This window comes from Phacochoerus africanus, chromosome 2, assembly GCF_016906955.1.
Source record: "Phacochoerus africanus isolate WHEZ1 chromosome 2, ROS_Pafr_v1, whole genome shotgun sequence".
Classification (NCBI taxonomy): Eukaryota; Metazoa; Chordata; class Mammalia; order Artiodactyla; family Suidae; genus Phacochoerus; species Phacochoerus africanus.
The window spans coordinates 139573933-139591976 of record NC_062545.1 but is presented as its reverse complement, the minus strand read 5'-3'; the positions used below and the strand labels follow the sequence as shown (position 1 = coordinate 139591976).

General features: G+C 47.6%; 1 protein-coding gene across 2 annotated transcripts in view; it reads left to right on the top strand.

Moving 5' to 3' along the window:
- The first annotated feature begins 2921 nt into the window (after positions 1–2921).
- IGF1R (insulin like growth factor 1 receptor) overlaps positions 2922–18044 on the top strand; it is a 299068-nt gene continuing 283945 nt past the window's right edge. For both annotated transcript variants that reach the window (XM_047766801.1, XM_047766800.1), the window contains exon 1: positions 2922–3052. In XM_047766801.1, the coding sequence (XP_047622757.1) occupies positions 2959–3052 (94 nt within the window). In that variant the 5' untranslated portion in view covers positions 2922–2958. The remainder of the gene's footprint in view (positions 3053–18044) is intronic.

Genomic DNA, 18044 nt, shown 5'->3' with positions numbered 1-18044 from the left:
ATGTTCAGGAATATCTAAAACTGGAGCATTTTATTTAAAAATTAAGCTGAATTTCAGTTTAAACAAAACAATCCCATATGAATGACTTTCTTAAGTAAAAAAAGATTTATTTCCCTTCTATCCAACTGACTCAGTAAATTGAGCTAAAAATTTCCAAGGGGAAAAATGATCTAGAGAATAAATATAGGGGTAAAAAGGGCTAGGTTTCCATTATGCTAGCTTTCGACTTGTTTTCAGCTCTTAATTTAAAAAATTATTTACAAACGATGAGATACATAATGAAATGCGGAAATCTTTTACAATTAGAGTAAAAAAGGAAACCTACCTTTCCTTTAGAACAGGTCCCCTTTTACCAGACAGCCTGATTGTTTATGAAACAAACACTTCTACCTAATCTCGACATTCACAACTCTTTTCTTAGCCGTCTTCTTTTTATTTTTTATTGACATCAATTAGCCTGAGTCATGAAACCGGACCACACTAAAGGCGACACGTGGTCCAATCACTATTTTTAAAAGTCTACGTATTTTAAACTCCTCTCTCTAGCCATTGCTGGGCTGTTTCCCGCTTTGAGGACCTGGTTTCGCAGCATTTATTCATGAGATGGCAGTCCTAGGGCAGTCTCGCTTTGGGGAAACCTCTCCTTAGGCACATTCAAGAGAACCACAGAGGAAGGTGGGCTGGCGCTAGCTTCTAGTCACTTACACAGCCAAGGAGGCAAGAGAGATGTGCCCGGGAAAACCCGAGGCAGGTGCGGGTGGGTTTCCGCAGTGACCACTCCTGGTACTTGTGTGCTGCATGTTGGCGGGTCGCGACTCCAACCCGGGGACCTGCGTGGGCCCCGGCCCCCCACCTCCTCTTCCTCCGGGGCCCCACAGACACGCCCCCTAGGCTCTGGGGCCCCTCTGCTCCGCACTGTGCACGCGTTCTGGCAGCTCCCTGCAGCCGCCCACGTGGTGGAACTACGAGCAGCGCGAGTCAGCGAGGATCTCACCGAACCCGCCGCTGATGTTGGAGGCCGCGCCAGGGCTACCCATCCCGCCCGGCCCCCAGTCCGGGCCCCCATATTTCCTCTCTCCCGGAGGGAGGGAGGCGACACTCCGCGGGCCACCCCTCCCCGGCGCCTGCCGCGCCCCCTGGCGGCCGCCGCGGTGACGCGCCCTGGGTACGCGGGGCAGCCTGACTGGGCCCCCCCCTTAGCCCGCTCAGGGCCCCGGCGGGCTGTCTCCCCTTGCTCCCCCAGCCGAGCCACGCAGGCCGCGCCCTGCCCCGTAGCTGACCGCGAAACCTGGAACTGTAGGCTCCCCAGTGGCGACGCCGCAGCCGCCCCAGCCTTGCGTGAAAGTGTCCGCTTAGTAGCCTGGAGGTCTCCTTTCTCCCAGGTGTGCCCCTCCCGCCACATTCAGGCTATCCAGCTTGCTGCGAAAAAATGCCGCATGCACGAACTTATTTATTTATTTTGCAACAGCTGCAAGAAACAATGAAGCTTTTCAAGAACCGGGTAAACGCGCTTTCCAGCCGTGATGTTGTTGTTTTCAATGAACCTCTCGCGCCCCGCACTCCCCGCCCCAGCCCCTCCTCCCCTCCACTGGTAGCTCCGCGGCGGAGCTCGGACGGGCGCCGGGGGCATTGTTTTTGGAGTCTTGCGGGAGGGGAGGGCGCGTGCAGGGTGGCCGGCGCAGTGCGGGTGGGGGCGAGAGCGTGTGGGCGCGCGCACGCGTGTGCCCGCGAGGGCGAGAGGCGGGGGCGGTGCCTCGCAGCTTCGCATCCCACGCCCGGGCTCCGCTCCGCACGTCCCTGAAATCCCGAGCTCCGGCTCTTGGCGCGCGCCGGCCTGGGCCGGGCCCTCGGCGCGCAGCGGCTGCGGCTGAGGCAGTTCCAGTGTATGCGCGGGCGCGTGTGCGCGGCCTCGAGCGCGCGCGCGAGCCCCCAGTGTGTGGCAGCGGCGGCAGCGGCGCGGCGAGGCTGAGGCTCTTGTTTACCAGCATTAACTCCGCTGAGCGGAAAAAAAAAAAAAAAAAAAAGGGAAAAAAACCCGAGGAGGAGCGAGCGCACCAGGCGAACTCGAGAGGCGAGCGAGGGAGAGGGACGCCGCCTGCAAGCCTGCCCCCAGCGCACCCGTGCCCGGCGCTTGGAGACCCTTGTCCCCGCTCCCCGGGCCCTCCACGCCCCTCCCGCGCGAGGGGAGCTCCACGGCGTGCTGCGCGCCTCGGCTTTGACCTTCAGCGAGCCGGAGCCCCCGCGCGCGGAGCCGGCGGCAGCGGGCGGGGGCCGGGCGGGGGCCGGCGCGGGGCGGGCAGCGGCGGCGCGGAGCCCGGGCGGCGCGGCAGGAGTGCTGAGCGCGGCGCGGCCGGCCCGCCGCTTTGTGTGTGTCCTGGATTTGGGAAGGAGCTCGCGGCGGCGGCGGCGGCGGCGCTGAGGGAGGAGGAGGCGGCGGCGAGTGGAGCCTGGAGGAGGAGGAGGGGGAGCCGCTCATTCATTTTTACTCCGCATTTCTGCCCCCGGCCGGCCTCTCCTAAGACCCAGACTTCGGGGCAATCTTGCGAACTGCGTCGCGCCCTCCCACCGCTAAGGCTCAGGGGTCGGACAGTCTCCCCCTCCTTCTGGGGTCGGGTTTGTTTTTCCTCGCTGAGACGGATTTGGGCTTTGCCTCTTTTCTTTGCAGTTTTTCACCCTCTCCTGCTTCTCTCGGTTTGAAAATGGAGGCCGACGACGCCGACAGCCCGCCCCGGCGCGCCTTGGGTTCCCGACTCCGCCGAGCCCTGGGCCGCGGTTGCCGGCGCTGAGGGGCCGCCCCGTCCGCGCTTCCCGGCGGACCCCCCGACCGGCGCCGCCTTTGGAGTATTGTTTCCTTCGCCCTTGTTTTTGGAGGGGTGGGCGAAGACTGAGTTTGAGACTTTTTCGTTTCCTCCCCCCCTTTTTTTTTGAGAAAGGGGAATTTCGTCCCAAATAAAAGGAATGAAGTCTGGCTCCGGAGGAGGGTCCCCGACCTCGCTGTGGGGGCTCCTGTTTTTCTCCGCCGCGCTCTCGCTCTGGCCGACGAGTGGAGAAAGTGAGTATGTGCCCGCCGCCCGCGGCCACTGCGGGAACTTTTCCTCCGAGGGGCTGCGCCCTGTTTGCGAAACCCGAGTTGCCACCGTCGCAGCTGTCGGGCTCCCGGGCTCGGGAGTCGCGGGGCGGGGCGCCGAGGGGCTCGGCCGAAAGGCCGGAGGGGCCCCGGGGCCCAGGCTTGTTAGTTTGGAGCCCCGTGGGCCCCAGCTCCGCGCATCTCCGCGCGGGAAGGGCCTCGGTGTTTTCTCTTCCTCTGTCCCGAGAGCCTTGCCCGGGGGACCCGCTGTCTTCGAAGCTCTCACGCTTCGGCGGCCCGCGGCCGGGCTGGGACCTGGGGCTCCAGCCGGGAAGTTCGCATCCGGCCGGCCCCGCCACCCGCACCTTGCGCCTCTCGAGGCGCGCGGGGCCGCCCCGCACTCAGCGCTGGTCACCGCTCAGCGCTCAGGCGGCGGTGACAGCTCATGCAGCACTCTCGCTGCTTGGGCGGACTCTGTGCCCGGTAGCAGAAGTGGGCAGCCCACCAGCCCCAGGGGTGCCCGGCGGAGAGGCCCCGCAGTCCCCAGGACAGGTTACCAAATATCCTAGCGCGGCCTCCTGTCGTCCAGCCTTGCCCTTTGGGCTCTTTGGGTTCCTGGCCTTCCCTGTCGCTTTCACCGGACTCCGTGCGGTCACCTGCCCCCCGTTTCTTGGGGCTGCTCAGTATGGCTCAGGGATGCGGGGAGCGTTCTCGCCTAGATCTCCACCCCTCCATGCACCCCCTGGAAAAGTGCGAGGTCCGGGCCCTGCATCAGTTGGGCTCTTCCGGGAAGCGCGTCCAGACCCCTAGTAAGAGTTCTGGGATCTTCTCCCAGTTTCTACCGGACTCTGGACGCTCTTGGCGGAACTAGGGGGTGGTAGGACAGCATCCGAGTGTGCGGGAGTGGGTGTGTGGTCGGAGCCGACGTGCATTTCCACACACGTGCTCACAACGCGAGGCTGTAGCTGCAGCCACATGGCTGCGCAGGGACACCCAGACGCCCGGCCCTGGCGAAAGGTGTCTTGTGTCGTCGTTTATGGAGCTCCAGGGTCTGCGACGGAGGGTGTTTTGTTTTGCAAGCGCGCAGCCCTGGCCTTGGTTTCGTGGCCATAGTTTTGTTGCACTCCCCCCCTCCCTGCCCCGCACTTCCTTTGTACACAGTTAATAAGGATATCGCTCCACACGCTATCGCTTGCAATCTGATAGCTTTTGTTTTGGTAGCGTCGGGTAGGGGGTAGGGAAGTGCTGGGAGGGAGGGAGAACTTAGGGCCCCGCGGGTGTGTGGAGGGGGGAAAGGAGAGGGTTCTTTTCTTCTCAAAACATTAAAATGAGGCTTACTGGTACATTCTCGATGGCAGGGTAACTTGAACACGATTAAAGTTTAAATGCAGTCACAGAACTGGGGCTGGGAACGGCGAGGGCGTGTTGGTGAGTAATGGTTGCCAGGGGTATGCAGGTGGTGCCAGTTAACTTTGAAAATCACGACTGAGCCTTGAAGAGTGAGGGGGAGAATTGCGAGGCAGCGGGGCCATCTGGCCCCATTACAGGGGCAGTTCGGAAAGGCTGTTCGCGTAAACAAACCCTTAAACATTTTGTAAGAAATGAGTCCATGATGGAGTAAGGGCAGATTTTTATAGAATTAGTGTGTGGACTGCATGGAGTAAGACTCAGATTGTGTCCGGACCTTCCTCAAATCTGAGCTCTCCTGCTCTTTGTTTTCTAAACTTTCAGCACACTGGATTGGGCGAAAGGCTTTCGGCTCCCTTCTAAGGCTCGCAGATGGTGTTTAGGGGCACAGAGGAGGGTTTCAAGTCTTTAAAAACTATATGTAATTAAGGAGACACAGGAAAGTTGATCCATTTTATTATGGCATGTTGTCGAACTGTGTGGTGTCTCTAGCTTTATTGTTCAATGTTGGTAAATTCTGAAATTCACAATAGCAGGGATGGCCCTGCTTCTCCATGCAAGAGTCCGGCATTTTAAAATAGGATGTCTTGTTTGGAGTTCTTCATGAAGAATATTCTTTGGGAAGGGTGGGTTTTTGGGGTTTTTGATTGTTTGTTTGTTTTTCTTGAGGAAACAGGCAGGAGGAGAAGGGGCATTTTAATGTACTTTTATAATCCAAGATGTCAGCGCTTTTCTCAAGGATCCCTTGAAAATGGTTGGTCTCTGAAAACTTGATGGATGGGCAGAAGGCACCCCAATCCTGGTTATGGTTTGTTGAAGTTCAAACTCACTACCTGCCCCTCCTACAGCTCTAAAGTTTTCAGAAGTAAATGATAGGCTCACTCTAATCGTGTGTTCAGTTTTCAGTCCTAAAGGTGCTGGAATGCTTACTTCTGGTAGAAATAAACTACTGAGTCCTATCAGAGATCAGCATTCTTTGGACTGTCTAGTAGGATATAAAGATTGGGGTGCTGTTGGTTCTTACTGTGTTGGCCTACTTAGGCATCAGTGTTTTCTCTCGGACTGTGATAGCTGTAGAGTGATCTTTTAAACCTTTGACTGAGACAATTTAGAAGTTTTGAAGCAGCCGAAGTCCTACCCGACTGTTTTCTAGCAATACACTATGAGCGGTGCATCAAAATGAAGGAGGTTTGGGAGTTAGGAATGATAGCTAAATAATAGGGTGGCTTGCTTAAAAAATGAAGGAAAAAAACCAAACAAACCATGCCCTTCAAATGTATTGTGACCATCTCATTAAAAGGATTCAGTCAGCTTTCTGCCCCAGGCACAGTCATGTCCTATTGTTAGGGAAGTGTAGGTATGTGAAAGATGGGTGTTTAAAGAAGTTGCCATTTTATTACCAGAGGAAGAATCCAGAATAAGAAGTTTGGAAAGAACCTAAATAGCAAATTATAGTTTAGCGTCTCTAGAGGGAAATAGCAAGTACTTTTGTGGAGGGGTGGGGCGTGGGCTTGAAGTTTAAAAGGTTATATGTTTGATTTGTCAGAAGGATTAGAAAAGTCCAACATTAAGAAATATGCTAAGGTTGACTGGAAGAACCTTCAAAACATTATGCCCAGTGAAAGAAGTCAGTCACAAAAGACAACACATTGTATGATTCCATTTATATGAAGTCCAGAATAAGCAAATCCATACACAGAAAGTAGATTAGTGGTAGTGTAGGGCTGGGGGAGGAGGGGGTGGGGAGTGACTGCTAATAGGTACGGGTTTCTTTCTGGGGTGATGAAAATACTCTAAAATTGTGGTCGCACAACTTTCTGAAAATACTAAAAAATGTACACTTTAAACCAGTGACTTTTATGATATGTAAATTATATCCCAATAAAGCTGTTTTTTTTTTTAAAGGAAATATGCTAAGGTTGGAGAAGGATGCATTGTGTTACTTTGAATAAAGAATCTAGATTAAAGTTATTAAGTAAATCTGTCTGCAGGTTGGTGTCTCTCCTTTTCATTTATGGATATTCCAGACCCATGAACTACAGCAGTACCACAGACTGATCGCTGAAGCTATCAGGGCAGACTCAATGCCATAGGAGAAAAGGACAGATAGGAAAAAAGGATCTTGGTTGGACATAGCTCAAATTAAGGATTGAGGGGTTGGATTAAACACACACACATACACATACATATGCTGGCAGTGAAATTCAGATTTGTGACAGGCAGATCCTTAACTGAATCTGAAACAACGTTGGTCTTTCCAAGATTAGAGTTTTGGAGCTGTATTTTGTATTTCCAGTTTTCTTACATATGTTTTCCAGCAAAGAAATAATAATGTTTTAAGATGATAGCATTTTCACTGTCTTTTTGATATCCTATATTAACTACGTTGGTAGTAAAAACTGAGGAAGAGCTGTTCATTTTAATGTAGCACACTTTTTTTCTTTGTTGCTTGTTTTATTTCTTAAATAGCTCCAGAATCTGAGCAGGAAAAATAACCTTTGTAGGATACAAAAGTTTTTTTCAGGCATACAGTGATTTTTTTTTTAATTAAAATTTTTTATCAAACAAAAGATTTGAAAACATAGCAAAGGCGTTTTTGTTTTCAAACTGGATTTATCTTGGCCTTTTAATAGGAAAAGACCTAAAAAGAATAATTGTTGTTTACATTTGTTTTTGGTCTTTGTCTAAGGCTCAGTTTACTAATAAAATTGTTTCCTGTTCTTCTTATTGTTACAAGATCAGGGCTGTAATGAATATCAAGTGTATCATTTTCACTTGTTGCCTTAGAGTTTTGCCAAGGAGAGCCCTCAAGGGAAGGTAGCTTCCTTTTAAATCTGGTTTCATTCGTTTTGTAAGAATGTGCTGTAAGAAGCGACTGAATTCAGCCATCATTTATTGAGCACCTGCTGTATGGAGGCTGGACCCCGAATTAAGTCATGCCTGAGCCTGCAAAGAAGGAGAACTTTGCTTTTGTCCTTGGGACATTATATTTAATCCTGCATGAAACAAAGTTGCTTGAAAATTCAGCTATTTTTCAGACTCAGCACAGGGTACAGAGTTTTCCAACAACATCTTAAAGGCCCTTTAAAAACATTTCTGTAGACTTAAGATAGCAAATCAGTGTTGTGGATCTTCTGAAGGCCTGTGCGGCACCATTTTTGCTTATTAATACTCTCCCTCCTATTGCATTGTTTCTGGCAGACCATGGCATACACGAGTCAGTCACCCATCTCCATCAGCTGTACTGCCTCCTTTATAACATTGGTTATGACTGTCGTGGTTAAAAATGGACAGTGTTGTAGTTACCATTTGCCAAACCTTTAGGAGTCACGAGTGTGAACGTGAGTGAGGCATGGCACATTTTGAGTTGTAAGGAAGATGGGGCTTATTTTAAAAATTTCTCTGGATTTACACATTGCTCAGCTTCCCGGAAATTTTTAGGAGGTGTTCATAATTGTAAGGCCTTGTAGGATTCAGAGTACTGTGATGCTTTTGAAAATGTGAGGGGATAAGAATGAGATGGAGGAGGCAATTAGACCTTGAAATGTTTTTTTAATTGTAAAATGTCCAAGCCATGTTTCTCTCTGTGTTGTGATTTTCTTCGATTTGTTTTCAAAACATTTAAAAATCAACCCACGTTCATAGAAGGGCTATTTGTGCTCTCAGGCCAACTTGCTTTGAACTGCTGTTCTTAGCCAACTTACGACAGGTGCTATCTGAGTGCAGGAGATGCACGCCTCTCGATTGTACTAAATATATAATAGTTGCACACGTGCTCAGGATAAAGTTTCTTGATTTCTCTGTTTGAGATGTTCTGAAAGAAAAATTCTGAACACTTGAGAGGCAACAAGTGGAATAATGAATGAAGAGGTTGAATGACCTCGCCTTGAAAATGGTGTTTGGCATCCAATTATCAAGAGGAACTTTTCCAGTTATTTGTAAAGAAATGATTTGGCTTAAACTAAAGGGAGGTGGGGTGGGGACAGCAGTCCTGAGATGTTTGTGCACATGGAGACCTGTTGACATTTGGGGAGGATTTTCAGTATTTGGAAAGATTAAAACTTTGAAATAAGTGCATCCCCTGACTCCAACCCCCAAGAGTATGGGATAAAAATGGATTTGTTCTGAGGAAAGGGGTGTAAGTTTGATATATAAATATAAAATGTTGGTAAAATATAAATATAAAAAGTTAGATTGTTATCTCAATAGATGTATATTCTCTAAGCCTGATGAAGTTTGTTTCTTTTGTTAAATTGTTTTGGTTATATTTGATTCAAAATATTAACAGTGTCGTTGATTTTGAGACTTTTGAACTTTGAAGACTAAATTGCTTTTTTTGTTTCCTATTTTAAAAGCATCGTTTTACTCATGTTGTAAAGTCCCAAGTATCAGTTTGGAAGATTTCCCGACTTTTTCCACTTAGGCCAGTTTCACTGACGGCTTATGAAATGGATTAATTTCAAAAACTGAAGGAAATCTTTCTTTACTTGAATTGAAAAATGTTTTTTCCTTCCTCTTTTTCTCAGTAAATACATGCTGAGTACTTGTTGGACTCAGTTCTTTAAGTTTAAAAATTTGTTCTGAAAACCTAAATTATCCAACATAAGTTTTTAAAGATTACTTGCTATGTTTAGCTAAAACGCTAAAGGAACAAACAAGTAAACAAGGCTTTCATTTTTCTTTCTTTTTCCTGCCCTGGACTAGAAGAATTTTTAAATTACAGGTAGCTGTTCAGATTTTACGGGAACACTGAAGAAAGTAGTTTCTGTTATGATGAGGGGCGAATGCCTATGATTGCAATAACTTTTACAGGGTATTGTTGCTGTCTTTTATGGCTGGGAAAGGTAAGGATGGATGTAGGGACTGCCTTTATCCTCGTATTTGTCCTCTCCTTGGTTAGTGCTAGTGATGTTCCATGGATCTGAGTGTCTGGCATATGATGGTCCCAAAGCCCACACTGTCTTATATCAAATATGTTAGTGGCTGGGGTCCAGGGGAAAATGTCCATACTTCAGACCAGCTCCCCCAAATGATGCAGAGATAGCTATGCCAGCTTTAAATTGTTCACATTGTAACAGTCTGGAAATCTTAAAATTACAAGTAATTTAAAAAACCATTTATATCTTAACAACTTTAGAAAGTTTCTTTGCCTAATTCAGAAAATTCTTGGGGGAGGGAGGTTTGAATTTTTTTTTTTTTTTACTATCACTTCTCAGCCTCTTAGTCACCTTAACAAGACAAGCATCTACTTTAGTAATAGTTATATCATAAGAACAAGTCACTTGTTCAAAAGTGTGTGTGTGTGAGTTATTTCCATCTGTTCGTCCAGATTCTGACAGTTTCAAATACATTATTATTGCTGTTTCATATACTTCTGTCTGGCTACTTTCTTTTTAACCTGGCACTAGCTTTCTTGAAACTGGCTTTGGAATTATTCGTCTGTTTGGTGATTCAGGTGTATGCATTACTGCTTTCTAAATTACTCTTAAAAAACAAAACAAAACAAAACAAAAAAAACGGAGTTCCCATCGTGGCTCAGTGATTAACTAATCTGACTAGAAACCATGAGGTTGCGGGTTCGGTCCCTGCCCTTGCTCAGTGGGTTAACGATCCGGTGTTGCCATGAGCTGTGGTGTAGGTTGCAGATGCGGCTCGGATCCAGTGTTGCTGTGGCTCTGGTGTAGGCCGATGGCTATGGCTCCGATTCGACCCCTAGCCTGGGAAGCCTCCACATGCTGCAGGGGCGGCCCAAGAAATAGCAAAAAGACAAAAAAAAAAAAATTACTCTTGACAGCAGAGCCAAATATATGTTGACAGTCTTAAAGCATAAATGTTTATAGAGCAGAACTTTAAACTTTTCCTGAGATGTTTTGGATCTCTGCTTGCAGCTTGTCCTCTCACGTAAAATATAGGCAGTTGTTTGTCTCCATAAAACCGATTATTGGAAATCCATGTTTAACTGAGTAAATGAGACAGTACCAATTTGAGTTAGGCACATTTTAGTTAATAACACTTTAAGAACAGAAGTCTGATGATGATTAGGGAGAGATGAGTTTGTAACAGTTTTTCAGTTTTCCCTAAATTGGCAGTATGTTAGTGACCTTTAATAACCTCTGGGAGGAAAGTAGGAAGCAGAGAAAGAAAGCCCAGGTGAGAGGCCCAGGAGCCACCTGGCTGTGTCAGCTGGCAGTAGTGTTTTTAAGCCATCAGCTATTAATTATATTTAGGTTGTAAAACCCTCAGCAGTTGTGCTCAGATTATCACTGTCCTGTGTTTATCCTCCCACCACCACCTAATTTTCTGGGGTCTCAGAGTAGTGGGGAATAGTTGTCTCAAGCTCACAGGCTCAAAATTTGAAAGAGAAACACAGATTGTCATGAAAACAAATGAACAAAGAGACCGGTGACAGGAGGATCTGCTGTTGGGCTTCCTTAGTTCTGTTGTCTGATTTCTGTGGATAATGAGTTCATGGCATATGTGAGGTCACAGCATGCTGAGGTTTAATCACAGAAAATTCTTTTGTTAGTATTGCTTTATTACTTGGTCAAGTGATATATTTGGGGTTCTTTGTCTAACATTATCTCAATAAGGGTTTTAACAGCAAATGTTGGATCAGGATGGAATTTCTAAATTTAAATTCAAAATTTTCTAAAAATTCTGAATTTTAAAATTTCTAACCTGAAATTTAAATTTCAGTTCTTCAGCCCTCTTTTGGGAAGACTGGTTCATTGAATGTTTCCTTTTTGCCTCACTGAGTCACTTGAAATTGTTCAGATTTGCTCATTTTCTGGCTCCACCCTGGTCCAGTCCAGGCCTGCATGGACTCCCAAAGGAGAAGCTTGGTTGGCCTCCAGGCCGGGCACTCTCACTCCTGTGCCCTCCCTTTGCTCTGGTAGACTTGCCAGCCCCAAATTCGAAGCACATGCCTTTTGTGGTACCACACTGTGGTCCAAGACTCAAGACCAAGGGCCCCCATCTTGGGCTAGAATCCGTCCTTACCGAGACTTTGCCCTAGGGGTCCCATGTTGATTCCCAGCACTCTCCAGCACCCCACTGTCACTCTGTGGTAAGTAAGCCCATTCCTGTCTCCATGGTTTGGCTCTTAATGTAAGTAGAGTGTGCTACTTTAGAGAACAGCAAGGTGACTGTGCTAGTTTCTAGTTTCTCCTTTGCTGCTGATTAATTCCTAGGCACTGAACAAGTGATTTATCTGAGTCTCAACAGAAATGGAGAGACTTGAAGGAATTGGGGGAGAGCCTTCCCCTTTTCTCATTAAACAATGAAATAAAACCCCTTTCTAATACATTTAGAAGATTAAGTTCAGAAACATGGGGGAATTTTTTTTTTCATTAAAAAAAATCTCTAGGTTTCAGATTTTGCCCTAGATTTATAAAATAGGGGCAACACTGTAACTGCCTAAATATGGGATACAAGTCAGTTAATTCCTATCCCCCACATACCTTTCTATGCTTTTGGTAGATCTGAGATGGCATCCTTTAATTTCTAACTCAGATTCCCTTTCCTTCATGAAGCTTTTCTTGATTACCGTCATTGCTGTAGACGTGACTTCTCCCTTATTCCTGTTGAGTTCTTACCCACTGTTGTGCTGGGTAACAGTGATTTGTTTTGTCTGGTACCTGAGCTATTGTCATTTTATGAGGCTGTAGAGAGCAGTGCAAGCAAGCAAAGAGCTTGGTCTGAATCTCAGCTGCCCAGTAGCTAAAGGTCTCAAGCAAATTATTTAATCTTCCTGTACCTCAGTTTCCTCATTTGTGAAATTATAATAGAGCCTACTCCAGATACTTATTCATAGAAACTAATGAACTAATACATATGTCAAGTGCTTAGAACAGTCTGACGTATACTAAGCCCTTAGACTTTAGCTTGCTACTGCTATTATGGACATGGCACCCTTGAACAGAGATGTTAGCTGGATAGTGCCAGAAATATAGGACACACTTGTTATGTGACTTCCATTGTTATTTAAATGTAATATAGAGCCTGGCACATGGTCAGTGCTCAATAAATGTTCTGTAATAAAAATTTATTTTGCTAAGGTGCTTAACAGGACTGTACTTTGCTTGTTAAACACAGTTGTGTGATTTTACCTTTTCTCAGTAAACAGCGGCCAGTGACTACAGTGTATCATCCATTTCAGAGATCTGTTTATTATGCTTTCTCTCTTAATCCTTTCATTTGTCAGTTTCTGCCAGTGCATGAGAAGTGTCCAGTGTGCACTTTGGTACCTCACCAATGCATAGGTGCCATCTAGTGGCCAGAAAGGGAATTCAGCCTCTTTGGTGACTGAAGTACCGGTGCCCTGAGTATGAAGAAAGCCATTTCCACACCTCCCCTCTTAGATCTTGCTGCCTGGCTTGGTTCCTGGGAGCCAGGTTGCAGGAAAATGTGGAGACTGCAGCCTTCTGTAGAAACCACTGGGATATGGTTTTGAATCAAGATTGTACCACTGTATCAGTGAGCTAGCCTGAGAGAATTAGGGTCTTACCAAGTGATGTCAGCAACTTTGGCAAAGTTGTTATATTTAGTGTGCCTTTTACAATTTGGGATTTAAGATGTTTTTACAGGACTTTAGTAAGTGACAAGTTCTAAAATAATTTCTTTTGAGGTTAGAGATTAAAAAAAAGTCCTATTGATTCATTTTGCAAAATAAGCAAGATTTACTTCCCATTGCTGTACTTGAAATATGTGCTAAGACTTTATCATTCTTGTATGTGTCCCCTTGGGCAATTTTATGTAGTTCAGGTATCACCAGCCAGAAATCCTAATAGAGAATGGTACCAAACACTGCTGTTACTGTCACTGGTCTCACACTGACTGTATTTTGTTAGGTATTTTTCTGTATTTGGTTTCATACTTTCTGGGTATTTTCCAGATCCATTTTCTCACTTCCTTAGTTGAAGCTACACCAAGTTAAGAGTAGAGGTGGTCCTTCAGTTTTACATCTCGAAGGTTTTAGACTTGTCTCTCTGTGATTGCTTTTTATTATTTTTAATTTGGAAGTCATTGGTTTGCCTATCTGACAGAGACTGCAACCTGACATGTCATCTCTGACATTTTGAACAGAGCTCTGTTTCCTGAAACAGACTGTATGTTCAAGTCTCTCTGCGGAAGGTGGGAGCCCCTCTGCTGGGAACAACTATGTTATAGTCATCCTGTGGCCTTGACTTTACAAGCAGGATGACCCCATGGCTCCCTCTTTTGACTTCCCTTACTCTCCTAGCACATTGCCCCCATATGGTTTTAGCCCACTGTTCCAGGAGGGGAATGAGACCTTGGTCATCTTTGACTTCCCAGGACATGGCCCAGTGCCAGGCATGTAGTAAGACTTCAAGAAATGGAAGACTAGTTAAAGGGACAAACTCCCCACCCCCATCCCTTTCACTTTTACAACAAATTTACTTTCATCTTGTCATGGTACCTCTGCCAGCCAAAACAGTTTATCACACCAGTTACTACTACATAGAACTTGAAAAACAATAGAATTCTCTCTCTCTCTTTTTTTTTTTTTGCTTTTTTTAGGGCTGCACCCGTGGCATATGGAAGTTCCCAGGTTAGGGATTGAGTCGGAGCTACAGCTGCTGGTCGACGCCATAGCTACAGCAATGTGGGATCTGAGCTGCATCTGCGACCTACGCCACAGCTCCCGGCAACACCAGATCCTTAACCCACTGAGTGAGGCCAGGGATCGAACCTGCATCCCCATGGATACTAGTCAGATTCATTTCCGCTGAGCCACAAGGGGAACTCCCAATGAAATTATCTTTAAAGTCATGGTTTCATCAGGCTTTTTGTACACTGAGATGAATCAAAACCTTCAAGCTCCTGGAAAGGTCACGCGTGAGCCCAAGCCTGTGAGGCCCTGGCTGCGCTGTCCCTGTGGAGGGTGGCCTGGTTTCCTAAGTTCCCCACAGATGGGATTTAATGAATCATGCATCGGCACCAGTTGTGGTGGGCTTCAAACCATGTGGAGCTGGGCACCTGATTGAAGGCCGGCAGTCAGGCTAGACTCTGCTGTGTGGTTCCAGGCTTTAGCAGGAGAGCAGGGTGGAGCTGCAGGGGGCCCAGTGGTGGGGGCAAGGTGACTGCCTCCTCTGCAGCTCTAACCAGTCACTCTCTTCTGAATGATGGGGATGGTCTGGGCTGTTCCTCATGGCTTTTCCAGCCCTTAGATCCTGAGACACAACCTAGAAAGAGATGGGGTTCTTAGGAAGGTCTGGTTGGAACCAGGAGAATCACTGACAGACGTTTGCTTCTGTTTCTTGCATTGTTTTCTTAGTGAGGCCAGTAAACTTTTGCATTGGACTCTGGCAGGAATAGTAGCTAATCTGAAAAGGCCTCCTGTCACTTAGGAGCCCTCCTCACCTTGAGCGCTCTGGACAAGGCCTTTGATAGCCTCACTGTGGGACCATTGAAGGTGAAGCCTGTTCCCTGCACCCCCCCCACCCCACCCCAGAAGTTTACTTGTCTAGAGGACTTCTGAACATAATTAACACCTAAGAGATTATCGTTAAAAGCCTCCTGCTCCTGAGGAGACTTATAAGGCGGGATATTTCTTACCGAAAATGTAAACATAATCATTTGAATCTGGCATGTTAATTTCAAGCATAGCTTGTAAAAGAGTATCGTGTAAAATCGCTATGTGAATGTTGAACAAGGTGGATGCGAATTCACCAGGACAAGCCAGCACAGCACCTGCCTTTCATCTGCCCTTGTCATGGGGCTGCCCATGTGCAACGCTGTCTGCCTTTGAAGCCCTGTCCCCACACACACCTGCACACCTGTCTCCCTCTCTCAGATGGGAAGGGTTTTGGAGTGGGAGCTCCAGGCCCCAGTAGTTTGGGATGACATGGTGATCAATAATATATCTCAGATGGTCAGCAGAACCAGCTTGTGGAAAGCATCCAACAGATGCATGTTTTTGTCTGTCCCCCACGTGCCACGGTGGCCCTGCTGCCGTGGCCAGGGCAGGGGTGCTCCAGGCATCTGGCCCTGTCCCCAACACTGGACATGCTCACCACTGGAGGATGGACCTCCTTTCCCACGTCTGTAGTGAAGGTTTGAACTCCTGAAGTGTGTGGGCAGCATGGGTGGGGGCATGAGCTGCTGAATAACAGGAGAGGCAGTAGGGGGACATGTGACTTCAGTGCTCCCTGAATGTTTGAGTCTCAGGGTCTCTGGGACACAACCCCTGGGGGGCAGGGCCCATGGGCGTGGGGCGGAGGAGACTCAGCATGGGCAGGGGAGAGAGTGGGGAGCTTGGAAACCTTGTGAGTATAGGAGTAGAATGGGGTGGTGGGTGTTGTGTGTGCAAGGGAGGATGCTCTGGCCTCTTGAGGGGGTCAGGCTTGAGGGGAGGCCAGACCTCCAAGTGCCAGCGTGAGCCAGTGAAGGTGAAGATGCGGGAATCCCTTGAGGAGGCATTGGCACAGCAAAGGCCTTCAGAAAGAGCCATCCTGGGACTTGAGTGTCATGGAGGAGCGCTCACTTCTGCACTTCTGCCAAAGGCATCAAGGGTGCCAGGTAAGGGTGCCCACCAGGTTGAACTGGGGGACCTTTCCCCCCCTCCTCTAAAAAGCACAACCTCTTCAGGTGAGCTGGTGCGTTCATGGCTGGGCACGGCCTTCCAGCTTCCTATGGGAGCCTGGGCAGAGTTGCAGCCATGGCCCTGGCCTTGGCCTGGCACTGCTGAGGTGGGTAATGCAGCCGACCTCACTGATGTCTCTAGTCCTCGTGCACACCCGGAGCAGTGAGGAATGGTTTGTTTGAAAGGATGCCAGCTCTGCATCCAGGTCTGGGCTCTGCTACTGGTGGTTTTTAACACGTATTGATTTATGTTTTTGTCTCGGCCGGGCATGACATAGTTCTCAGGAGAAGCGTCGCTTGCTCCTTAGCAGGATATTGGTGCTGGAAGTTTCAGGCGGTCAGTCCTCCCACCCATCCTCACCAGACAGAGAACCTTAAGAACAGGGCACTGAGAGAGGCTTCCTGAAGGGCTTGGGGGCTTGGGGTTCCTTTCCTGCTGTCAGCATAGTGAATTCTGAATTTTAAATCCCTTTTCAGCTATTGTGTTAAACAGAGCCTAAGCGTCTCAGAGTGTCCGTTTTCCTCAGTTGGAAAGTGGGGCCTCTGCTGTGTCTGACTGCTTCTCTCTCCACTCATGTTTTTTTTTTTTTTTTTTTTTAAAACAAAGATTCCCTTTAGAGATTGGATTTAGAGCCTGGAGCTTCTTCTCACCATGAGAAGTGTCTACTGATGGGCTGTTCCTGGGACACCTTATTTTCTCTCTGCGCCTCAGTTTTCTCATCTGTAAAATGGGAGATGATAATGGTACCCACCCCAGAGGACGAGTCTTAAGTATTTTATGAGTAAATATACATAAATTCCTTTGAATAGGAGTTCCCAGTGTGGCTCAGTGGGTTATGAACCTGACTGCTGTCCATGAGGATGTGGGTTCGATCCCTGGCTTTGCTCAGTGGGTTAAGAATCTGGCATTGCTGTGAGCGGTGGTGTAGGTTATAGATGTGGCTTGGATCCTGCATTGCCGTGGCTATGGCATAGACTGGCAGCTGCAGTTCTAATTTGATCCCTAGCCTGGGAACTTCCATTTTTTTCCAAAAAAATTCCTTTGAATGGCGTGCCTATCATCCACACTAGGGGTTGGCTCTTATTGTTGTTAAGGATGAAGGGAATACACATTAGAAGTTGTTTACTTCCTCAAAAAATAACTGGTACCCTCCTGTGTGTGTGGAGTCTGGTATTCTGCTTTTAGCTACCTTTGCCTTCTCTGACCTTTACACACGAGGACTCCAGCTTCCTTTTACATAGAGGAGATGTGCAAGTGCCCTGTCCAGACTTTTCATATTTGGGGCTAGAAGGTACCTCCCTCCTTTTTCATCCTCTTCCTCATGTCTCCTCTGTTTTTAGTGAAGCGCCTGAAACATTCTCCTCCAGGAGAGGAAGCAGTATTTGAATCCCAATAAAGCCCAGGTATTGGGGCTAAATGACAGAAATGAGTCCTTCACCTTGTAGTGTGAAGGGCGTACAGCCAGCCCTGCAGTCTCGTCCCACCTCAGGAACAACTTAGTTAATGAGGGGTCAGGCGGCCTTCGCGGGAGGAACCAGATCTACGTGAAGAGTGGGGGTAGGAGTCACACCTCCTGCCCAAATTTAGGACTCAGGTTCTGAAACACATGAATCTACTTATCCAGAAAAACTAATTAAAACATTGAACATTGAAAATGTGGAAAATTGAGGATTCCTGTCGTGGCTTAGCGGGTTAAGAACTCAGCATAGTGTCTGTGAGGATACGAGTTTGATCCCTGTCCTTGCTGCTCAGTGGGCTAAAGACCTGTGGGTAGGCCTCAGCTGCAGCTCCATTTCAACCCCTAGCCTGGGAACTTCCATATGCTGCAGATGTGGCCATAAAAAGAAAAAAAAAAAAAGAGTGTGGGAAATTGAGAACCTGTGGCCCTCATGGGTCAAGGCTGTTTGCAGGGATGGGAATCCCAGAGCCTGGGAGGGGTGGGAAGCCAACCACAGAAATGGCACC